Raw genomic sequence first — 26,568 nt, 5'->3', positions numbered from 1 at the left:
TGCATTTTTAATGAGTACCCCAGGTGATTCTAAAACAAGTACATCCATGAACTACTTTTCAGGAAATACCTCTGTAGAAAACAGGAAACTAAAGATGGCTTCAAAGAAGACAATAATGTGAACAGATTATATGTTTTATTAATTTTCCCCATTTATAAAGTAATGCATGCTTTTATAAGATATAAAAGAGCCCAAAAAAGAAAAACACCACTCAAATCCATAACCTTCATATTCAGTATTTTATTATTTTCCTAATGTTTATATTATATAAACTTTTATTTTTTTTTAATTTTTTTTTTTAACGTTTATTTATTTTTGAGACAGAGAGAGACAGAGCATGAACAGGGGAGGGTCAGAGAGAGAGGGAGACACAGAATCGGAAACAGGCTCCAGGCTCTGAGCTGTCAGCACAGAGCCCGACGCGGGGCTCGAACTCACGGACCGCGAGATCATGACCTGAGCCGAAGGCAGACACTCAACCAACTGAGCCACCCAGGCGCCCCTATATAAACTTTTCAACAGAAGGTTCATACTATACAGACTAAACTCTATGTTCTTCACTTAGTCATGCATGTGCACATGTCCTCTTTCTATTCTTAGGTTTTTGATGGCTATCTGGCAGGTCACATGCATCATATAGATGTAACTACCCTTTTTTTAAGTACTTAAGTTATTAGCAATTTTTCGCCTAGTTTCCTATACCACTGTCAATATGTCAACATTTGGATAAAATGTGGGTTTTAGAAAGATCACTCTAGTGACATCATAAGGGCTGAATTTGAAAAGAGGTGAATTCAGAGATAATCTGAGAGGCTATTACTATGGCCTAAAATTTTACTCAAAGTAGTAATAATAGAAATGGACAGAGAGTGGACTTGATAGTCTACAATCTACATGTAAAGATTTGTCATCTGTTTAAGATTATATACAAAGAAGTAATTCCTCTTCTTCAATAAATGTTTACCAAAGCCCGACAATGTATCAAAGAATGATTACCAAGAAAAATACACTAGAATACTACGCATTTGCACTTTCTTTTATTTGTGTATATGTGCATGCATAGGGTCAGGATTCCAATTGCATTTAAGTAATTTAGAGTCTTCCTTTTCATCAGAGGAAAAACAATTCCCTATTCTGAATGTACAACTGCAAAAGTAGAGCCAGAAAGAGTCACAGTTGTCAACAAAAGCTTGACCCTCTGTTCTCAAGTTATAAGCTGGGGCTATAGTGGGAATTTAACACACTACACAAGAAGTTGCCCGTGATCAGGTTTACTTCAGTTTTTAAAAAGAATCTGCATATACTGGGGCTTTCTGCCAAAAAAGCAAATGTTTCATGCATTTGGCTCCTCGTCCTTTCATGTGGCTAGTGTCCAATATCAACTTGGAGATCTCCCCGTTTCAAAATCTGCCAGCTACTGAAACATGGGTCAAACAAAACATTTTTCCTTTCTATGAAAAAGTGTAATGTATCATGACAAGGAATCTTACTAGGTAAAGCTGAGATCACATAAAAATGCTTACCATGAACAAGTTCCACCTAACATTTTTTTTTAAATACTAATATCCATTAAGCTTCAGATTTCAAAAGTAAGGATTTTTTATAATTAAATATTAAATTCTTGAATCACACATATACAAAGATTCTGTATTTAGTAAATCTGACACATCTCAATTGATGTAAAAGAAAAAAATTAGCATATCTTACTTTCTTTTTGAGAGTAATACTTTTTTTATTCATCTACCATATAATTCTTTAAAAAACTAGAAGTTTCTGGGGCGCCTGGGTGGCTCAGTCAGTTAAGCATCTGACTTCAGCTCAGGTCATATTCTCACAGTTTGTGAGTTCAAGCCCTGTGTCGGGCTCTGTGCTGACAGCTCAGAGCCTGGAGCCTGCTTCAGATTCCATGTCTCCCTGTCTCTCTGCCCCTTCCCTACTCACTCTCTGTCTCTCAAAAATAAACAAACATTAAAAAATAATACAAAAATAAAATAAAACAAAATACTAGAAGCCTTTTATCACTTTTGATAATTCAAAGCATATATATATATTCAAAAAACTTTCCCATACTTTGAAATTTCCAAGTTTTATTTATACTAGTAGGTTTATGAATTTTTAGTGATCTTAAAGCTTCCATCTACACTTCCAGTAACTTCCAACACTTTCTCAATTAACTGACCACAAAAACCAAAACATACTGATTTCTTACTTGTACTGTACCTCATGTCTATTTAATTCTATATAGTCCCAGGGGTGCCTGGCTGCCTCAGTCAGTACAGCATGCAACTCATGATCTCAGGGTTGTGAGTATGAGCCCCACCCTGGGGAATAAAGACAACTTAAAAATAAAATCCTAAAAAAAATTCTACATAGTCCTAGGAGCGTAATAAACAAACATATGTGAGTCTAGCTACTTCATAATATGTAGTATTAATTTTTTATTCCAAATTAAATATGTACTATCACAATAACTGAGGCTCAGAATAAAAATCTAGTGAATTTCAAGGGATTAACATAGGTAGAAAAATAAGACATAAAACATAAAATTAAAACATACTGTGGTCCCTAAGTCATTAGAATTATATTCTATCTTCATAACAATAGCCACAATCTCATGGCCCTCAAATCTAATCAGACTGTTTTTAGGAGGGACAAAATTTATTATAAACTTACACTTTTACTAATAATCTGAAAGATCTCAGGATATGCCAAAAAAAGTACATGACTTTATACTATAGAGTCACCTTCTGAAATATCACTACTTCAGGAATAGCAACAATCATTATCATCAAGGAAATCTCCCTAAAAGATAAATCTCATATCAGAAAAAAAAAAGTGGGGGAAAATAAGAAAAAAATCATAACAAATCATGTAAGAGCTATGAGACAGTACCTGGTGCTCTAACATCCACTTAACTGAAATCACACAGAAGAGAGAGAACAGTTCGAGAGAAATACATGAAGAGATAATGGCTGAGAATTTTCCGAATTCAATAAAAGATACCAAACCACAGAACCAAGCAGTTCAGAGAACACCAAGCAAAAGCAAACAGACATATCATGTTCAAAAGTAAAGGCAAATCATATGCAAAGACAAAAAATTTTAAAGATAGAAAAAAAAAAAGACACGTAATATATCGAATCAAAGGTAAGAATCACAGCAAAACTACATAAGCCAGACAACAGCAGAGTGGTATCTAAAGGGAGGGGAAAGCAACCCACAATTCTATACTCAGCAAAAATATTTTATAAAAATAAAGGAAAAATAAGTCTCTTTTACAAAAGTAAAACTGGGATAATTTATTACCACCAGACTTACACTACAATAAAATAAATGTTAAAGAAAGTTCTTTGGGCAGATGGAACAGGATACAAGACAGAAACTTGGATCCACACAAAGAAATCAACAACACTAGGAATGACATAAATGAAAGTCTTCATTTATTTCTTATTTGTAATTGCTCTAAAAGGTAACTGTCTATCAGTGCCTGGGTGGCTCAATCGGGTAAGCGTCCAACTTCGGCTCAGGTTGTGATCTTGCGGTTCATGAGTTCAAGCCCCGCGTCAGGCTCTGTGCTGACAGCTCAGAGCCTGGAGCCTGCTTTGGATTCTGTCTCCTTCTCTCTGCCCCTCCCCAACTCATACTCTGTCTCTCTCTCTCAAAAATAAACAAACATCAAAAAAAATTTTAAAAAAGGATAATGGTCTAAAGCGAAAATAGTAGCAACATATTGTGTGTTGATAGTATATATAAAAGTGAAATGTAAGACAACAAAAGCACAAAAAATAAGCAGGAAGAATTGGGTACCCTTATAGTACATATAAAACTATGTACTATTGTATGATAGAAGACTTTGCTTAGTTACAAATGTGTATTTCAAACCAACAGCTGCCACTAAATTAATTTCAAAAGGTATACATAAATAAGCAAAAAGTGGAGAGAAAGGGAATAAAAAACATCCAAGTAATCCAAAAGCAGGAAAACAAGGCAAAGAACAGAGATAATAGTAGAAAACAGCTAGGACTGTGGTAGACTTTTAGTCTAACCATATTACTAATCACATTAAATGTAAACAATCTAAACACACAAATTAAAAGACAGACTACTGGACTAAATGAATAAGCGCAACTATATGCTGGATCCTTTCTACAAGAAACCCATACAAAAGCATAAATGGGTTGAAAGTAAATGGATGAAAAAAGATGTCTTGGGAGACGATTCTACACTGGTCTCTGTTGGGGTAGCAGTTTTTCAATCTACTTCTCCATACTTTATCTGCAACCATCTCCCATCTGCAGTCAATAAAATGAAGATCCCAGAAATCTCATGTCTAGTAACAGTATCTATGAAATTTGTGGCAAGTTAATTCATTAGTTTGCGAGAAGATAAAATTTCAAACACTTCATTCTTGACATGATATACATCATGTAAACACTAATAAAAAAAAAAAACTGGAATGGTTATATCAACAACAGACAAGGAAGATTTCAGAACAAGGAACATTAGCAGGGATAAAGAGGCGGCCTCACCAAGACAACATAATAATCCTAAATATGTAAGGCCCTAACTAAGCTTCAAAATACATGAAGCAAAAGCTGAGAACTAAAAGAGAAATTAATTAGACAAATCTACCAGTTGGAGACTTCAACACATCTCTCTCAATATTTGATAGATAAACATAAAGAAAAATTCTACCTTACTAGTGAGAGAAAAAAATACAAACTCACAGTGAGATATCATTTATGCCTATAAGAATAAATTTAAAACTTAAGTCTGACAATTCTAAATGTTGGTGAAGATGTGTAACATCCGAACTCTCGCACACTGCTGGTGGGAATACACTTTGGTAGAACCACTTTAGAAAACAATTTGGCATTACCTAGTAAAGGAGAGTTGTGCATGCTCTTACCTCAACTATTCAACCCCTAGTATAACCATATAAATTCTTATACACATGCACTGGAAGGCATGCACAACAGTTTTCATAACATCATTGTTTGTAATTGGGGAAGAAAAACAGGAAACAACTCAAATGTTCAAAGATAGGAGAATGAAAAAATAAAATTGTGGTACAGTCATATATAACACAATACTATATAGCAGTGAAAATGAATGAACTACAGCTATATAATTCAACAAAGATAATGTCCAAAAACATAATGTTGGAGGGAAAAAATCACAGAAGAACAAGCACGTTATAAATAACTCCAGAAAGATAAAACAACATATTGTTTAGTGACATATATATTTGAGGTAAAACTATAAAGAAAATCAAGGAAATGATTAACCAAAATTCAAAACCAAAATTAGACAGGAGAGAAGGAGGCAATCAAATACTTCAAAGATATCTATAATATTCTGTTTCTCACCATAGGTATTAAAACAGATAATTGTTATATTCTTTAATCTGTATGTACTATAGATACTCTCATGTTTTTATATATTTATAACTTAAAATGCTTACAAAGAATAAGCAATAAATACTGATTCACTCAGCAAATATTAAAAACAAGCCAAAAAAAAAAAAAAATCACGAAATACAAATACATACATTAGGCCCAACTAGACACTGACACTCACATGACTCAAAAAGGCCACATGGTTATACTTAACAGGATATAAAACATGACATAACATGCCAGCAAGGCAGTGTCAGGTAGTTAGTCTTCATCAGGAGTCTGCAGAGCAATTCAGAGATACTCTTTTGGCTCTCCATAGGAGGCAGGTAAAGCATGAGAGGATGAGATCACGAGGGTTGGTGTAATAACCACCCTAGCTGAGAAATATCAAATAGCAACCACTATCTCCAGTTCCACAGACTGTCTCCTGAGCCTCACAACAGACTTGCTCAATTACAAGAGTTATCAAACTCAGGGAATGTTTCACACCTAAAAATGTAACTGATGGGAGCATAGCTCTCTTCATTCCGGATGTTAAATTAGTTTCCATCACTGATGAAATCACCAAAAGTCCTAAGGGCCTTTACAATCTGGAGACTTTCAAGTAATGCTCTGATTAAAAACAAAAACACCATCTCACGTTATCCAGTAATAAGTTCTCTTCTTCCACATGATAGAGAGGATGCACAGTGAGAACAGAGGAAAGACTTGACCACAACCTATTAGATGAATGTTTTCATCTAAGTATGTTGTGCACAATTATTAATTTTGTGTATCTGGAAGGGCAGTTCTATCAGCTTAGAAGTGGAAAACAAGACAATTAACCAGATTTTCCATACTCTGCCTCCTGGCAAACACCAGGAATGAATAAATGGCCTCTTGTTCATAGAAGGATAAACAAGGGACCTATACAAATGGCAGCATAGATAAAACATCTTAAATTGTCAACTGTTACATTAACAAAAGAAACGTAGACAGTATCTGCTGTGTGTCTCAGTAAAATACAAGAAAATTAATTTCCTATAAAATATCTTCCATAAGGAAAGATAATCCATTAAAAAGACACCAAGAAGAAATGAGAACATAATAGATGTATGCAGACTAAGATACAAACCTATACTCTAAGAAATAAGAAAAATGACAGGAATAAACAACAAAATTAAATTCTGCACTTGAGATGAGAAAGAACAGAATCAATATTGCAAAAAACCTATCAGTAATGCAAAAGATGAAAATAAAAATGTTCACCGAGAATGCAAAAGACAATGTTAAAAATAAGAAGATAGGTATAAAAAAGAAATGTGAACCAATCCACCAATAAGAGGTATTTAATTTTTTTTAAAAAAAAGGCTTAACAAATGAAATGAAAGCGATATTCCAAGGTATAATAGAAGACTATCCTAAAATAAAAAGCACCAGCATTTCTACAACAGAAAGACTTTCTTGTCTCAGTCAAAAATAAAAGATAACCAGAATAATGGCTAGACAATTATAAAGGAAAAGCATGGGACACATGAATACCATATTGAGTCAGGCTTTCATTAATACATGTGTGCAACAAAAAGCCATTTTCAGATATTCAAAGGGTTCAGGAAAAGTAACCCACAAGAATATCTTCCGAAAAATAGTACCTGAAAACATACTCATGGCAACCAAAGGAAAAAAGTCTAAATTGGAACTCAAGAATGAGTATAAGTGGTATGGTATAAATAGATGAGTGGTGGTACTCCATACCAAGTTAGTATGTAGAGTTGAGTCTAAGTTGTTCTACTGAAATTTAATACATAAGCTAAAATTTTTTGAAAAAGAAGATATACAATCTAAAATATTCAACATTTATAAGTTAGTCTTAAATATTAACTTGGGAAGCTAACAATGTAAAAAAGCTAAATTCCCTGTGTTACATAAAAGAAAAAATATTTTTGAGTTGTTCTTAAATTATATAGTTACAACTACATTTCTGTACTTATGCTTTTAAGATGATTTTTGTATTTTTTAAAATAAAACATAAAACAATCTATCCTGAAAAAAGCCAAAAGTGAAACAAAATTAATAAAATGTACAAAATTATAGGAGTAAAAATCAAAAATATCAATAACAACAAATTTTTGTTTAAACCCTTTCTATTGGAAAAATCCTCAGATGGGGTTAAAAAATGAAACGACATAAAAAAAGATTAGAAATAGTGATAGACAATGATACTATCATGGAAATAGTAAAACTAAAAGGAAACAGGAATAACAATTTTGATGTTGGAGAAAAAGTAGGATTCAAGAAGAAAAGAATTAAAGTGTCTCTGTAAACTGAGACAACAATGTTTACAAAGCTATTCAAATACAGTGTATGAACTAGCTGTTTGTTATTGGTCTGGAACAAGAAAAGTTTAAAACTTGAAAGTAAGCATGTAGAAACTCTTAGTGCAACCGGACAGGGGAATTGCATACCTGTTTAATATAATGCTAAAAAAGGAAGCTTGTATTTTGCTTGGTTTTTCTTGTTTCATTTTTCTAGTAATTCACTTCTAATGTATTTTAAAGTACATTTTCTAATGTATTAGAAAAAAATTTGATTCTTTGCTACAGTTTGAAAGCACTGCCATAAAAGACCCATTAGTTGTGAAGTTTTATGTGCCAAATAATTCAACATCAAAATATACAAAATATACAAAGTTAAAACAATTAGAGATGTCAGGCAAAAATGAAGAACAAAATGAAGTGAGAAGCAATTTCATTCCATGATGTAATTACGTAAAAATATAAGTATACAGAGGATGAAAACATATCATGAAATGTTATATATATTTTTTAGGAAGTCGTCCATTAGAAGATGTCCCATCAACTTAATATTAACTTTTCAGAATGGAAAATTACTGTGTTAAATGTACACACTGCAAGATGTATTACAACCTCAGAAATACCTAAATTTCTTTTAATCAAGGAATTATATGTTCACAATTTGGTATCAAATAAAGGGACAACTGTTTTTATTGAAGTATAGCTGACATACAATATTATACTAGTTTCAGGTATAAAACCATGATTCAACAATTATATGCATTATGAAATGCTCACTATGATTTAATTACAGTTACCATCTGGAAAACCTTGTAATTGTCAATGAAACATTTATAACGATACTGATGATATAACAGACCTTAAAGAACATTTCAACAACTTTGAAAAATTAAAAACTAAAGCGTGGCAAAAACTAGTTTTCTACCATTTCCCACTATACGTCACTTAGGATTCTCTGTTTTTGTATCCTGCTGGGTAAAATTATGTATGAAGAAAAGGTTTGACAACTTTAAAAACTTTTGAAAACTACATTAAATGACTCAAGACACATTCATGTCTACAGCCTTGCAGTCTTCTAATCCCCTTTTATACAGAAGTCAAGGGGAAAAGTCCAAGTATTTCACAATGTCAGATGCCACACAGGAGATCATAGATGCGTCTGCTACCCTCTTCCTACCTCCCTACAATCTGATTAAAAATGACACTGTTTAGATAGTGGGCAGCATTACTACTTTCTCAAAAAAGGTCAGAGTCTGTTGTCTTTCCTCTATTTGGCCCACCGGGCAAAGGCTAGTCTAATCTAGCCACTCTAATACAGCTACATGGTTGATTAGGTAAAGGCTGGCTAAATAGGTAAAGAGTTATATATGAGTCAGAGCATTGCCTGAACCGCTGTTATTTATGCATGTGTGCACATTATACACACACAAACACACACACACACACACACACACACACACACACACTGAACAAGACTCAAAGCAGTATTATTAACAAGTTATTCTAAGTAACACAAATTTTCTCCACCTATGCTACACAGTCTAATCATCTAAAAATAGCCCCAAAAGGAGTGGTCTCACAATAGACCCAAACTTAGAAAGAAACAAATCAAAATTAAGATCCTTTTGAAACTGTTCATTTTAAGTTGAGTCATAACATTTTAAAAAGTAAGTCCTTTAAAGAAGAAGTGATAAAGTCAGGATCTTTTTCTTCCCTTCCCATGCCTAATGTTTTAAAACTAATTTCAACTAAATGTGATCTAAAGCCTCATGTAAGATATAAAAAGTTCTTTATAAAATGAAAAAATTATTTAAATAAAATGTATTTACCGTAAGAATAAACTGGGAAAAAATATCAGAAAGTCCATTCACAAAGACCAATTTTCCTATTACATGATAAGCTCCTAGGAATCAATAAACAAAAGACCAAAACTCAAAAACAGAAAGTAGATAAAAAATAAACACGTAGTACACCAAAAAGGAAATACAAATGGCTCTCAAGCATATGGAAAGACACTCGATCTCACTCATAATAAAAGAAATGCAAATTAAAACTACACTGAGATCCATGTTTTTATCTATTAGATTGGCAAAGATCAAAACACTTGAGAACATAATCTTGGTAAGGGGATGGAAGAAGTCTCATATTGCTGGTGGGAGTACAGATCAAAACAATCTCTGAGTTACACTTATTCTTCTCTTGAAGATATTCTTGTAAGACATTTAAAAAATTTAGTACACAAGATATATTTTGCCTAGTGTAGGCTGTTGGTCGTTTTCAAAAAATGGTTATAACTGCCTGCTTTTATAGAATTCTGTTCATATAATGAAGCAGAAAGGTAGGCAAGTTTTAAAAACTTGGATGATTGGGGCACCTGGGTAGTTCAGTCGGTTAAGTGTCCAATTTCAGCTTGGGTCATGATCTCACAGTTCATGGGTTCAAGCCCCTCATCAGGTTCTGGGCTGACAGTGTGGAGCCTCTTTGGGATTCTCTCTCTCTCTCTCTCTCTCTCTCTCTCTCTCTCCCTCTCTCTCTGTCCCTCCCCCACTCATGCTTTCTCTCTCTCAAAATTAACTTTAAAAAAATAAAAAGAAACCTGGATGATGATCACAGTGGTCTTGCTCCATCTACTGCTCACCTGATACCTTACTGTGCATTTAGTGGGTGCTCAGAGTAAGTATTTGTTGGGTAAACGGGACCAGGAATGATGCTGAGGGGTGATGAGAATGGAATAAAACAACTAAGAACAAGGAATTAGCTAGATTTATCAGAATTGTTCAATAAATTTTTAAACACTATACTCTTTCAAGAAGAGCAGGACACTGTCACACTGACAAACGTTTCCTGAAAAATGAGTCAGCCAGCAACAGTGATATAGTAGATTATTGGAATAGTGGCCCCCTAATGAGTCACACTCTTAGGAAACCCCTTCCACACGGACTCAGCTTGGCCATGTGATGTGCTTTGTGGCCCATGGGACAAGATAAAATATACGGGGCTTGCCTTTACTTGCTGCTTCTGTAAACCCTACTACTGCCTCCAGGTGAAGGCTAGCCTATTGGAGACACATGGCCTTCCATCCTAGTCTACAGCGAGCACCAATATCCACACATGTGAGCGAAGCCATCCTAGACCAACCAGCGTCCAGCTGAACTCTCAGCCGACTGAGCCACATAAGCAGCCCAGCCAGCAGCAGGAAAACTGCGTAACTGAGCCCATCCCAGAATCATAGGTCAACAAAAGGCTTGCTTTATACCACTATGTTTTGGGGAGGTTTATTACGCAAAAACTCATACAAGTGGAGAGGGCAGTCGGATTGGCGATTAAGGAAAATTTATGTTTTACCTGTTTCTGTTTGTTAAATTTCACGACGAGAATATATTCATACATTACTTGTTTAATCAAACTAAACTTACAAAGATATTTTGTATCAGACTGATAACAAAGTCCCACTAACACCTTACAAAAACATACACATAAAACAAAACAATCCAGTCCAAATAGGAACATGAGTTTGAGAAGAGACATTAATATTGCTCAGGAAAAAAAAGGGTCAGTATAGAATAGCAGGGTATACTATCATACACACGCAAAAAAGTGAATAAGAATATATTCATGGTCACTGTCATGTCTCAATAATGGTTATCATCAAATTCCACAGCGCTAGGACACATACATTTCATAATTTGCTTCTTTGTTCCTTCTGTTTAGGCTAATACACGTTCCCTCATTTTAATCCTCACATGCTATGAGGTAAATATGTGAATAACTTTAAGCAAAAGTTAATTAACCTCTCCAAGCCTCATTTCCTCAACTTTAAAATGGGGATAATAGTACTCACTTTATAGAGTTGTTGTACAGATTAAAACAATTTAGCATTGGGCATATAGTAAGGGGTCAGTTAATGGCCTATAACCTCTGTCAGTAAAATGATGTAAAAGTAATGTCTTTTGACCAACCTGGCTTCTATTTTTTTTTTTAATTATTTTTTTTTTATTTTTATTTGAAAGAGAGTATGAGCAGGGCAGGGGCAGAGAGAGAGGGAGACAGAGGATCTGAAGCAGGCTCTGCATGGACAGCCAGAGAGTCTGATGCAAGGCTCAAACTTATAAACAGGGGAGATCACAACCTGAGCCAAAGTCGATGCTTAACTGACTGAGCAACCCAGGTGCTCCTTCCTGGCTTCTACTGTAAAATCATTAAGCATCATCAAACAAACTGTGATTCATTAAAATTAATTTGAAAATCTTTCTAATGACTTCATGAAAAATTGAAAAGACAACATTATTAAAACAAAACTAAACAAAACCTGGGAATACGTATAAAAAATTTTGGTGAAGAAATTCAAACTCTAGGCAATAATGAATTACTTCATTTGGTCCACATTCCACAATCCTACATAGGTTTAAATACCAAAGGCTTCTTGTGTCTTATGAATTCACAAAAGGCAAAAATAAGAGATGAATAAATTCTATTGCCACCTTTGTGATCTCTGGAACACACACTTTCAATTCATTCTACCATCATTTTTAAAAAAGAAGGCATTACTGAAGGCTTTGGAAAATAAGGCTCTTTCACAAGAAATAAACTTAACCTAATTTGTAGCATTGGAAAATCATAGTTACTCCTTGGATCAACGGCTTAACATTGCCCTTTTTCAAGGCAAGATCAGGCCTGGACACTTTTCTATCTCTATATATACATCAAGAGTTAAAAAAGAAAAATCAGGCCTAGTAGGTTAAAAAAAAAGTCAATTTTTAAAAAAAGTACTGTAAACAGGTAATTATCTAGCCTGAAGATATATGAGTCAGTGACCAACTGCAAAAAGCTTTATTCCACAATGTGCAGGTATTCTAGTTTGCCCTATTGTGAGAAAGGAATGCTACAAATATTCCATTTTTAATTTCAATTATTTTAAAGAGAGCTTATTACATATGAAGTAATGTGGCAGATTCTGGAATTAGAAGGGCAAAGAAAATAACATATTACTATTATGCCACACATTTGATGATTATTGTATTTAATCGTAATAATCCAATGAGGTAAAAATTATTAAAACTCATCTTACAGAGGAGGAAATTAAGGCTCATAGAAGTAAAGTAACTTGCTGAGGGTCTCTGAACAGAAGGCAGTGTAGGGGGTACAAGGACGGGGGGAGGGGGCAGGGAGGCACACAAGGGTAGTGCCATGTGACTATCCCTACAGACAAACACAACACTCAGTGTAGGAAGTCCTTTATCAGCAATGTGAAAGGGGGCTAAAACTACAGGAAACCAAAGAGATAACCTTTTGGGAATGGGCAAAGGAGTCACAAAAGGCTTTAAAAGAGGTTAATATTTTAATTGTTACTTTAAGGATGAGTAGGATTTACCAACTTCAATGCCAAGGCTCACCCCCAACCCCCCTCATCCCCAATATATTAACCAAAATAAATTACTTACTTGAAATTGAGAAAAACAATTTTGAGAGAAATCTTCCTCAGATATATTATTCCATAGTTTTAAAACAAATAATATGATGACAGTTTAATTTTTAGGTTGCTTTTATGTGGCTTGTCTTGGTTTTTATTCTGAAATGAAATTTAGATTAGTCATTTTCTTGTTCTGAGAAACTAGGAGTATGCCAACATGTTTTAACTTCACATTTTTTCACATATCAACATGTATTCTTACTCACAAAAATCTTTCATTTCACCATCTCAAACAAAACCTAATTTAATATATAAATTGCTTTGAAGTGTAAATATATGCAAAATAAAATATTTCTTTTAATTATAATTATACTTCCTTGGTAATCGTAATAAATGGAAGAAAAATAGAAAACTCTCGTTATATTGTTATATATTACACAAGCATTTTGAGGTAACACGCTTTCTTTCATTATTGAATCGTTTGTATAGTAAATGCTCTCTCAACCCAAAGAAAATTAAATAACTACCCCCAAGGAAATTGACCTCAAATTCTTAGTATTTCCCACAACTATCATCTAAAAAGAAAATAGAATTGGACCAAAAAAACAAAAACAAAAACCCTAACATTTACAATGACAATTACTACCCTTTTTTCTCAGAATTTACTGTGCTAGGCATATATTCAATTTCTGCTGCAGAAAACAGTCCAGTTTGCCAATACTAATTAACAAAATATTTTTCATTGAAAAAATATTTAAAAAGTTACAGACAACTGGAAGAAATATAGACGATCATGTGAAAAAACTTAAAAGAAATGACAAAAAAAAAAAACAACCCAAAAAGCAACAAAAATAAAAACCACACCTGCACACCAAAAGGTTAAATAGACTGTTATTAAGAGGGTTTGATTTTTACTTATGATTTGTTTTGATCTCAAAAATGTATTTACTTTATGTTTTAACAGTGGAGTTTTGTTTTAATTGCCTAAGACACCTACTCCTCCTTCCCTATCTGTATCTTACCTGGAAACTATTAATTAACACATTTTACCCAAAGTTTACTGTACCTTAACATTCATTATTTCCTCTCTTATTTAGTATCACTGTGGTGTTGAAATGGCAGCCAGGTACCAACGTAACATACAATATACCATATCCCATATCTTACTAAGTTGCTAAGTATTTCTTTGAAATGTCTAGGGTTAATGACAACACCCTTTGAAGTCTATTTAACCCCAACCTCCTTAAACCTGAATCAATTTTCATTCATTTTTTTATTGAACAAATTCTAATCCAATCAAAAACAAGGTGAGAGAAAATTAAAGCACCAGAGGAACTTGAAAGTTCTCCTGATACATTCTCTTTTTCTTTGGAAAACTATATACACATACGTCTAGTATCAATTTTTGTTTATTTTGTCCTAAATTCCTCTTACTATACTCTAGCCTTTACTATATATTTTTTAAAGAAGATAGCTACAGTCATCACAAAACAAATCCCACTATAACCTATCTACAGGAAGATTCTAAGCACTATTGGACACTGTAGGCCCTTAAAGATTTCTAAACTGTGCACATGTGGGTCTTTTCATAATTCCTCTAAGGTACAGTATGTTCGCCTTTCAATTACCATCAATGCCTTTCTCTAATTTCCCCTTAGATTTGGGGAGCCAGTGAGAGCTGAGAGTCAAGATTCCCAGTTTTCAGACCTAGCCCACACAAGCAACTATTGGACACTGCACAGATCTCTGAGCTTACCTACCTAGATTCCAGTTTTCTTTATATAAAATGAGAAGATTTGACCAGAACTGTGTTTCCCAATCTTTTTCACATTGTAAATAATATTTGTTCGGCACACAGACCAACAGAAGAGCATTTGGAGGCATCAACATGGTATTTTGTGAAAAAATTATCACATTTCCTTTACATAATTATAGAAGAAAATTAAAATTTAAATGAGGTTTGTAGTAATATGAATTAATTTCAAATCCAACCTTTTTCACATCAAGAACAATATTTCAAAATAACAATGGTGTTTATTTTTGCAGAATATACATGCACTATTAGCAGTCATCTTGCAGCAAGCTAAATGACACATCGGATGCACATGACTAGGAAATCCAACACAGGTGAATACAGAAAGAAATTCAGGCCTAGAGCTGGGCTTCCCAGGGCAACCAACATCCCTGCTACCCTCTGCTCTCATTGACAGCGGACTACATCTTGTGCTGTGTGACATGCTCATCAGGCACCGGGAATATAAACTCCAATAGTAGCTCCATGATCCCTTCTCCACAAGAGGCAGTTGCATACTCTGTAGTTAGCTGAAGTAGATTCCAAATAATAAAGCACCTCCTCTAATGCGTTGAAAATATCAAAAGGAGCAGTAACTGCGGGTTGTTGCTCATCGAGTTATCTGCTCAAAGGAACCCCACAGTCTTCCTTCAGATCCCACTCCACTAGGGCCACCCTCCAGTGAGCCACATAACATCAATGGGAAGCACTGGATTAGAAGACCTCTAGCAAAATCTAAAATTAAACAGTATTGGAGTAATCATTTGATAACTGTTTACAACTATTAGACTTTTGTTTTTGTTCTTCCTTACCAATTCCTGGAAACACAACATAATTTTAAAAACTAAAATTGAAGAGGTATTACATGCACATGGTAAAAAATATTCCAAAATTACAGTCTCCCACCGTTGTCCTCTAGACTACCAGTTCCCCTCACTGCAGACAACCACTGTTATCAAATTCTCATGTATCCTTTGACACACACACAGACACATACACACACACACCCCTATATTATATATATATATATTTTTTTTTAAACCACACAAATAGCAACATACTAAACATGGAGTCTCCTGTCTTGCTTTTTTTCCTCTTAATATAACTTAGACATGGCACCATAGCCAAATACATAGTATTGCCTCATTACATTAAAGGCTGCCTAGTATTCCATTGAAAAGATACACCATTATTTACTTAACCACTCCCCTACTGACTTATGTGTAGGTTGTTTCCAATTTTTTGCAATGACAAACAATGCTGCCACAAATATTTTTATATGTTCATTTAACACATATGTAAAATATTTGAGGATGAAATCCTTAAATGAAATTGCTAAATCAAAATATACTTGTATTAAAATGATTTCCATATTGCTTTCCATAGAAAATGAACATTTTATATCCCCACCAGCAATATGAGAATGCCCATTTCCCCTTCCTCTCAACCTCCCCAAGTTATATTATGTAATCAATTATTCCTAATTTGATAGGTGATAAATAGTATGTTGTAGTTTTAACTTATATCTTCTTTATAAATAAAATTGCACATCTTTTCATATGAATTCTCTTTGCTCATTTTTTCTACTGAGTTATTTTCTAGAAGCTGTTTATGTATCAAGAGGAAAGGACTCCTTTGTGAAAAGTATACAAATCAGTTATTACTAATCTGTTTAACTTTATGATTTTTTTTCTCTGTATAGAATTTCATTTATGTTGTAAATGTGAGCAATCTGGCTTCAGTTCTGTTTTATACTTTGAAAGGTCTTCGCCATTCCTAGATTACATTACAAATAATTATCCTATGTTGTTTTGTTTTGTTTTCACATTTAAATCTTCTGTCTCACCTGGAAGCCAACTTTCTATTTTTCTAGATGATTAACTGGCTATCTCAACACTGTTTATTAAATAACTCTTTTCCATACTAATAGGTAAGGGTAGCATACATTTTGATACCGTAAGTTCTTATTTATGTTTAAGTCAGTTTCTGGCCTCCACTCTGTTTCACTGCTGCCATGTGCCAAAACTGCATTACTTTTCAAAACATTTTAAAATTAAAATCAATTTACATATAAATGGTAAAATTAAAAAGCCAGAATTTATTGGCTTTTTTAATGTAAGAATCATTTTGCAGTTCCTAAACTGAATTTATAGAATAAAGTTCCATACTATCATTATGCAATCAATCATGCATTGTGGTTGATACTTTTTTTGGAGCCCAATATGAACTTCAAGTCTTTCTTGCTATATTTATGTACCATACCTAAAAAGCCAGTTTTTCCTTAAGTTTGTACATAGTTTTTTCCCAAATTATAAAATCAATACATAGTCTCTGTAGACAATCTAAAAAATTCAAAACACATCTCCCAGAGATAACGAACCTTTATATTTTGGTGTATTTTTTTCTGGATTTTAATAAATGACTATTTTGCAAGCTGATTTTTTCACATAATATACTAACAGCATTATCCCATATTACTCTATATTCTTCTAAAATATCATTTTAATGACATAAGTTCTACTATATGAATGTGCCCAATTTATATAACCATTTCCCAATTGTTGAATATTTGAGGTTGTGCCCTGTGATAACTATCATCTATTGATTAATTCTTGCAAAAATATTTGAGTTTCAAGCACTGTGGTAAGTACTGATTGTATAACAGTGTGCAAAAAATGAACACATTACCAGCATTTATGGAGGTTACTGGGGAAAACAGACATTAATCTCCAACATATATAAAATTACAACTATAGCAAGTGTTATGAAGGAGAGTTTATGGAATTCTGAGAGTCTATGATAGGGAAGGCTTCCCTGAGGAAAGGTAAATCAGAGTTTAGGTGAAGGAAAAGGAAAAACATTCTAGGCAGAGGGAACAGCAGGTACAAAGGCCTCATTGTGGAAGGGAGCATGGCAAGAATAAGGGACTGAAATAAGGCCAATATGGCTGGAACACAAAGAGCAAGGCAAGAAGAACATGGCTCAAGCCATGGCTGGATAGAAAGGTAGGGGCCAGACTATGCAAGACCTTGTAAGACATGTAGACGCCACCACATAAGACATGTAGCTTTGTCCTTATCCTAAATGCAATGGAAAGCTACTGAAGCATACCAAGTAGTAGGGTGATATAATCAGGTTTGCATTTCGAAAAGATCCCTCTGATTACAGTGTAGAAAACAGATTAGAAGGGAACAGAGTGGACTGGGTGTAGGCCAAGATTAGGAGGCTACTGTTGTAAATGCATCCAAAAATGCTAGTAGTTTAGACTAAGGTGGTGATGGATAATGAAAAGAAGTAGATGGATTCAAAAGATAATCAGATTTTGCCAAAAGATTTACATTCATAGATTAAAATCCCTAAAGCTAGAATTATTGGGTCAAAAAACAACATTTCAAGGATTATGATATGCATTGCCAAGCTGCCCTGCCAAGAGCAGTTTACTCATTCGTGAATTACCTTTTATCTGTTCCTCTATCAGAATTTTAAAATTCTTTTGAGATTCCTTTAAAATGACTTAATCCATACTTCCTTCATGAAGCCTTCCCTGACTCCCCTTTTTGCCTGCTAGTTGGTCACTAACATGTTCTCCTTTGAGTCCTTGCTTTCTTACAAACATCTGTCATAATCAAACTACATTTGACTTATGCTTACATGTCTATCATTTCTACTATATTGTGAGAGTCTAAAGGATAAAAGTTGTTTAAAATGACCACACCAAAAATAGCTCAATATACGTAGTAAGTTCTCATTAAGTGTTCACTGAATGAACTGAGTATTACCAGATTCTACTGTGTCCAGATTTAAGAGGGACCTCCCTGCTTTAGCCTCTAATTTACTGATTGTGATTTTAAAGCTAATAAAATTTGGTACTCAGGGCTTCAAATGCCTACTAAATAGAGTGACTAATTTTGTTTGTGGAAAATCACTAAATCTCAGCAGTGCTCCTGAAAAAAACCTTTCTAATAATTGTATCAAATCGGTATTATGTGATCTTAAATTTTTTTAGATGGTCTAAGTGAAAAAAAAATTTTAAAAGGCTGTGAACAAACAAGACTATTATTAGAGAAATTATCTGTAATTTAAGTTGTCGATAAATGCTATAGTTTTCAAAACAGTACTCACCTCAAACTTGATCTGCCACTTCACAAAAAAAGTGAAGGTATTAAGCAACGACATAAACTCATATATAGCATTTCAGAATAACCAATTTCTTATGTTGAAGAACTTGATTTCATGTTTAACAGCTAGCATCCAGAACAATCTACTAAAATTTTCATTATCTGGAGGAAGACTGGGGTGGGGGGGGGGGGAGTGGCAGAGTTCTGTACAGTAATCTCAAAGACAAGCAGCTCCCTCTATAGTCTGTTTGGCCTACTTTGTTTAATTACTTGCTATGTGAACATCTCACTCACACTCTTCTATTTACTCCTACTCTGCATCTCAGCAGGGAAGCTTTTTGAGAGGATAATTCTGTTTAACTTGGTGCTGAGAAAACTGAGAGAGCTTTCTAAGCTCAACATGGAGTTATGTCAAGCAACTAATAAGCAAGAGTTGGGATATGGAAACTCAGATCCACCTGAGTCAGGTCCTCACAATGAAGCCTTAGGATTTCATTTGAAGTGAATTCCCAGAGCAGTTACACCCGTATTCAAATCCAAGTTAAAAAACACTGCCCTGTACTTTAATTATTTATAACCTTGCTTCTCTCCATTAAAACACATTACCAAAACGTTGTTGTTAACATTGCTCAATACACTGTGACATCAAAACAGTGCTCAAGACATTTTTTCAATGAGTGAAGAAAAGCAGGTTTTTTGGTTTTTGTAAAAATAATTCCATCACTCACTCACATGAAAATTTAAGTGATTCTCTCAGGAATCAACATCCTCAGGGATTAAATCAGTCAGGATTTACCACTCAAATTTGACTATGCCACTTTTTTTTTTAAATACCTTTTCAAATTTCAGCAACACAAGATACAAGAGCTTTTAAACCTAAGATAGTTAATTTATTTCTTAAATTACTCAAGATATGCCCTCAAAACGCATGACAATCAGAAGTCAACTGGACTGTTTTCTAAAGCAGAAAAACACCTTTTATGCAATAGAAAAACTGAACTAGTAAAAATGTGAGAAATCAATCAGTTCAGAATTTATAATACAAATATGAAATGGCCTCATTATTTGGGAGAAAATTCTACTTTTCAGGACTCATTTACAAAAAGTAAACTCAGTTTAAAAACAGCTTTTCTCCAAACCAAGATAAAGAATTAGGGACTTCCAAAATTACCTATTATATATGAAAGACTTAAGTTTCTGGTACTTTATATAACGTAGATTTATCATGTGTTACTATTTTTCATTAATTTATATAATTCATAAACATATTAACATAGTTTATACTTTCAAACGATAAAACGGTCTTCATTAAAAAATTCTAGCACTCAGACTTTTATTACTAAGCCAGATTGACCTTTTATGTTAATTATTTTCAAATTTATTTTACTAGGAGAACTGGACTAGTTTTCTTTGGGGAGAGAATTTGGAAGCAGATATTGTACACTTTTTGTTTATGATTAATACTCATTTTACTGGGAGTTTCTAACATGTTAAAAATGCTGGCTTAATTTCTGGAAGCTATAAACTCTAAATGTTTGCCAGTGACTTCAAATTTTTCACCTGTTGAAGAAACACAAAAGTTTTGTTTGTAACTGAACTATATTTACAGCAAACTCAATTTGATACACCTTTAAAAGCTTCAGTTTCTTTGTATTAAGTTTCTTATCTTTCAATGTATGTACAAAAAAGTATTTCATATTCATTTACATTATACATTTCAAAGTATATTTTTTAAAAGTTTTTTTTTTTTTTTTAAGGGAGCTGGTAATCAATTGTAAGATGTCCGGGAGGGAAGAAATAAATATTTATCACAGAATAGTCCCTGTGTCTATTTTTTTTTATATTAAGAAACACAAAAGTACCTCATCATCATTTCTTGAAGAATGTTTCTCACATTATAGAATTACTGCTAGATCACAGTAGATCTTCACCCATTTCCACAAACAAAAGTTTTCTATAAAACAGCTTGAAAATCACTCAAGGATACATATTTAATGACTTGTGGGGGGGGGGGGGAACAAAAAAACAAAAACTATGTGTAGAAATAATCCAAACCATACAAACTTTAATACACAGAGATGCCACAGTATATCCTATTAACGTGTCACTTTACGATTTGGAAATCTGGCTAAACAGAGCTATATCAACGTCACTATCTTATTATTTCTCTGTAGCTGAGGTGAGAACAAATAGTATATTACACTGAAATTCCAATTAGAAACAAAGACAGCACCGATAAACACATAAAAGGGCAGAAAATCTATCCTTCAGAACTCTACTGCCTCTATTTTCCAGCATCCAAAATTTCAGATGTTATCCTTTCAACAAATTAACAGCACTCAAATTCCCCATCTTACAAGGGTCCCTATCATCAAAATCGTTTTCGTTATTTTTAAAAAGGAATGCTCTGTCAAATCTCACTAACACCGCTGAAATTTTTAACAAAGAGAATTCACAGTAAAAGATAACTGCTTGAAAATGAGTGCTTGTGTTTGGGAAAGTGTTATTATCTGGGTAGTCCACAGAAACAGTAGTAATAAGAGGAATGGTGATTAGGGCAAGAAGCATCAAGTGGGAAATGCCTTCTAAAATCCCATAGGGCAATAATACATCGCTAGAGGTAAGTGCATCCCTTTCTAGGAGGCAGCTCCGTTATTTCATGCAGACAGTTCAAAGCATGTAGAAAACCAAAACAATTTAAAACCTTGTAAATTTGGCCACTACTTATTTATATTATCATAAGTCCCCAAGAGCTTTTGAGAATGCAGATTCTGTCACTGCTGTCTCCCCACCCCACTCGTTCATCAAAACAGTTTTCGTTTTAAAGATACGTGCATTTAAAACGCAATACTGCAACTCAGCATAGAGCATTTCTAAATGTTTGTGTTGCTGAGTTCAGCTGTGGTTCATAAGAAATTCACGCCACCGGGTGGGATATTTTACGTTGGGCAACAAACACACATTTCCTACTTCCATGGATCCACGTTTCCCTCAAAGCATTGCACCTGAGGATATTGCCCTGTCCCCAGACTCTGAGGCTTAAACTCTAAGGAGTCACGACCTGCACTCACAGCAGAACCACATGGTCACTTCAATGAGAAAGATTATTTGGCCCCAGGCGCCACTCTTCAGCCCACGGCACCTCCGGAAGGGGCAGAGGAGAGCGCAGGCGAGAAGCGAGGAGGAGAGGCAGAGCACAGAGAGCTGACACTTCCTTACTCCTCTTAAAGCCATTTCCAGAAAGGGCACTTGGGAGACGCAGGGGGCTGTCCGCAGTCCCACCAGCGACCGACCTCTGAGCGCAGCCCTGTGAACCCGTTCACGGAGGACATGGCGCGGCCACCTGGCCCATCCTGCAGGGCCAGAGCGCTGTTCGTGGGCGCTCGCTCCCCCCTGCCCGAGACCCCGAGTGCGGATCCGGCCCCCGGCCGCCGCACGCAGTGTAAACACTCGGCACTCAGCGCCCGCCGCCTCCCCGCCGGGGGAGGAGGGGGCGCAGCGCTCGCGCGGACCCACATTTCTGCGCCTCTTGTCACGCACCGGGGGAAAGGCGAGGAGGGCGGAGGGGAGGGAAGAGGCGGCAGCGATGCACCGAGAGCCGGCGGTGTGCGCGCGTGTGCGCGGCGGGGAGGGCAGCCCGGGCGCCCCGCCGGCTCCCGCCCGCGCCCCGCGCCCGCTTACCTGCCGGGGTCGCTCCGAAGACTCGCACCACGGGCACCTTCTTGACAGGGGCCTGGGTGAGGGGGGATTGGCAGATATCCAGCCCCTGCAGCGGGCTGGCCATGTAGTAGTCGGCAGTCACTATCCTCACTGAAAACATGTTCGCCGCCGCCGCCACCGCCTTCTCTTCACGAGCGATCTGGCAGCGGCAGCAGCAGCGGCGGCGGCGGCGGCTTCTTCCGCAGCGACGGCCCCACAGCAGCGGCGGCGGCGCCCCCTCCCCTCCTCGGCTCGGCCCCCTCCCCTCACACACAGACACCGGGAGCAGCGGCGGCGGGCCGGGCGGTGTTGGCACTGCTGCCGCCGCCTCCTCAGGAGCACCTGGCGAGGGGCAGCAGGAGAGAAGCCCTGGCGCTATCGTCGGTGCTGGTGCTGCCGCCACTGCCGCCGCCGCCGGGAATCACACGGGCTCCTCGGTCCCAGGCTGCAGCTCTTGTTGCCATGATGATGATGTCACGGACGCAACCACTGGGGGAGGGGAGATGGGGTTGTGTGTGTGGCGAAGGGAGGGCGGTGAGTAGTTGGGGGAGGGGACGCGGCGGGAAAGGGAGGGAGCAGGGCGGGCGCCCGAGCGGGACACCCAGGCGGGGGCCGAGAAGGTGTTTTCTCCCCCGCCCCCAGGCTCGCAGCGAGGGAGGAGGCCGGTGGAAAGCGGGACTAGCGCCTGGCGCGAGGAATCGATGACTCGGCCGGTGGGCACGGCCACCTGGGCGGGGGCAGCAGGGGGGGGGCGGCGGATCGCCGATGTCATGGATGGGCTCGTAGGGGCTTGCGGGAGGGGGCCGCCAGTGTTCGGGGCCGTTTTGGTGGCTAGGCGGGATTGGCCGGAGCTGCGGTGCTCGCGCTCGCCTCGCCGACCGCCATTTCATATCCTGCGAAGGAGGCGGGGGCAGCCGCGGAGACGGCTTTTCACAAGGTAAGAAAACCCGCCCGCGGGAGGAGGGAGGCGAGGCGCAGATCTCGTGCCGCCGCGGCCTCGCGGGAGGGCGGGCGGCGGAACGGGCGGGGCCGGGCGCGGACGCAGCCGGCCCTTCTCAGGTAACGCCGCGGCTCCGCGCGTGGCCCGGGGGCGGCGCGAGGGGCGGGGGCGCGCGAGCGCGGGCTTCGGCCTATAAAAGGGCCGCCCGGACGATCCCTCCCGATCGTGCGGCTCCAGCCGCCGCACCCCCTCCCTTTGCGTTGTGCTGCAGTGTCTGCGCCTGGCCACCTAAAAGGGTTTGTTCACGCTCGGCTCTGCTCAGCTTTGCCAGGGGTTGGCAGATCCCGTGCACAGGGGTTTCCCACCACGGTGTTCTTCTTCCGCCTCTGCCCTTCCGCCCTAATATATCCTTCCTCGGTTTCTTCCTCGGCCCCGCAGGCTGCGTCCCGCGCGCGCGTTGTACATGTACGGACTTGTCAGCGCTGGGTGACCTCCCTTCCCTTCTCCCTCCCCCGGCGGAATCCAGGATTGAGAGCCTTTCAGAGAAATATTCGGCCAAAGAAAAAGGCCCGTGAAAGTCATCGCGTTAGATATGGACACCCAGTGTTATTCACTAACTGATTATGGGAGGTTTTATCATGCAAAGGCATAAAAGCAAACGGGGGTGGGGTGGGGTGGGGAGGGGAAGGACTGTTAAACAAAACAACTTTATCCAAAAAGAGGTTGGGAGATGGGGTGCAGTTGTGAAATCGAAAAAAAAAAAGGGGGTACTAACAGAAGGAGTTGGGTTGGCCATTATATTGGAATCGATGGATTTTTGTCTGACTTGGTCACTAATACTGGGTGTGACCTTGGACAAATAATTTAGGTTCTTGGAACCTTAGTTTTCTCCTCCCTGGAACGAGAGTTTTACTTAAATCCAGAACGGTTTAGGTGAACCTTATCAAAACGGTTTAAGCAGGAGAGAGAAACCATGGTTTCAAGTTCGAAGTATGGCAGTGAATAAAGGACTTTTGACAGTCATTTTCAGTCTGCCCTAATTAGAGATCATGCATCCACTCTTATGTATTATACTGGTGTATTTTAATGGTTAGTAGTTTGCCATGTATTTTAAGTGGTGTAAGAGATCCTCGTTTGGAACCATTGTGTCTCTTCAGATGGGAAATCAAAAGGCTCAAAGGGACAGATCACTGGTAAGAAGCTGTCTATAAATTCCATGACATATAATGCTAGTAAGAATTTATACTCAAAGAGATTTGAGACTGATTAGGACAGTAAATTAACCTGCAGTTTTCAACCTCAGAGCATGATTATAATAACATAGGTAGCAAGATTTCTAATATACAGGAAATTACCTAATAATTTTAAGAGGCAAATCTCTTAAATTGGTTTAAGTTTTAGGAGGCTATGGAAGTGATTTAAAAATAGCACTACCATGCTAAAATGCATTTTCTGGTAAAATAGCTACTCTTGTACAACCTGAATGTCAGAGGCACCATTCTTAGTATTCTGGGCTCTTGAGTGTTCTTTAGAATTTAATATTTTGGCCTTTACAAAGTCACATTTTTAGGATGAGGCCTGGAAATCTGTATTAGCAACCTCCTCACCCACCACTCATGATTCTAAAGTAATATAAAACTGAGAGTCCCTGTACTATATTTTAATCCAAGTACATCATAACATTTAAGTTATACTATTCCTAGCTAGAAAAAAGTAAAAGCATAGAATTCATGGATTAGCTATTTCTAGAAGAGGGTTTATTTCCCCCTACCTCTTGAATCAACATCATTGACTTTAAGAAAAGATAATTGCAACCACAATTCTAATCCTTCTAAAGTGCCAAGGGAAGAATGTTCACTTTGAAGAAAAACATTTGTGGCATGAAATCAGGATATTTTGTCCATTGCATGTAACTGAGTTTAAGTTGTTGCTCAAATTGAAAACTTGACAATACTTCCCTAATTAATCATTATCAAATGTGTTTTATAAATACAGTCTCCTGACATAAGAAAGAGTTCTGGAATTTTGAGTTAGGAAATGAAAATTTTAAATCATTTACTAGCTAAATGAGTTTGGAAAGATCACTTTATTTTTTGGAGTTTGTTTCCTCATCTATGAAATGGATAGTAATTCCTGTTTTCTCAGGGATGGTATAGGTGCAAATGAGATAACCTATGAAAGTATCATTGTAAACTGTTGACATCCAAAAGTTTAACTCATCTAAAAGGAGTAAATAAAATCATATGGCATTGTCTTATGTGCACAGAATAAGGGAAATGCCAAAATTGAACTCTCTCTATTCTTAAAGTTATTTTTGTTGTTGTTGTTATTGTTGAGTGGCTTCTATTTGCCAGGTGATATATAAGATATAGTGAAAGACAAAACAGACATGGCCCCTGCTCTTACAGAGCTTATAGTCTAGCATCATAGAAATGTATTTTAGTCATATCAGTTGATGTATATCTCTTCTAGTCCACTGATGTATACTCATCATGTCATGCTTTTAGTAAAAGCCTGCCCAACCTTCTGTACCACAACTGTTCAACTTCTATTAGTATTTATTTGCCTACTAGCAATTTAGAGCAGAAGGCAATGGATGCTGTAATCTTTCAGCAGGTATTATACAATGGCTTACCCAGCACTCATCCAGCCCCTGTCTAGCTTGTACATTAGAAGCTAGCAAGTTAAAAACGACAGTTTCTAGACTCCCTTGAATCTAGAGTGCTGCTTGTAGATGATGGTGTGCTGGTAAATGTTTACTAACGGCTGGGGGAGGGAAAAAACTCTGATTTGTTGCATTGACCAGTTTTCATGGTGTGAATACTCCCAAGCTACCAAAATGACTTCACTGAATGTGGAGTTAGTTGGACAAGATGCTAACAATCACTAGCTGGCTTCAGCATATCAGTACATGTG

The 26,568-nt window shown here is 37.0% G+C and overlaps 1 protein-coding gene across 5 annotated transcripts in view; it reads right to left on the bottom strand.

Annotated features, from left to right (window-relative positions):
- The window catches only part of REV3L (REV3 like, DNA directed polymerase zeta catalytic subunit), a 171,305-nt gene extending 148,152 nt beyond the window's left edge, over positions 1–23,153 (bottom strand). The window contains exon 1 of one of the 5 annotated variants that reach the window (XR_002078270.2): positions 22,695–22,962. Coding sequence is in view for 3 of the 5 variants with exons in the window: in XM_019443109.2 (XP_019298654.2) it covers positions 22,695–22,833 (139 nt within the window). In the remaining 2 variants the exon portion in view is untranslated. Of the gene's footprint in view, positions 1–13,134; positions 13,260–22,694 lie in introns of those variants that run through there. The other 4 variants (XM_019443109.2, XM_053904570.1, XM_019443107.2 and 1 more) reach the window with 4 other exon arrangements.
- Positions 23,154–26,568: the final 3,415 nt, after the last annotated feature.

The sequence above is a fragment of the Panthera pardus genome, unplaced genomic scaffold (assembly GCF_024362965.1).
Source record: "Panthera pardus isolate Hobbes unplaced genomic scaffold, ASM2436296v1 HiC_scaffold_17, whole genome shotgun sequence".
In the NCBI taxonomy this organism is placed as follows: Eukaryota; Metazoa; Chordata; class Mammalia; order Carnivora; family Felidae; genus Panthera; species Panthera pardus.
The sequence above is the reverse complement of the archived record's forward strand: the minus strand, read 5'-3'. Positions and strand labels throughout refer to the sequence as shown.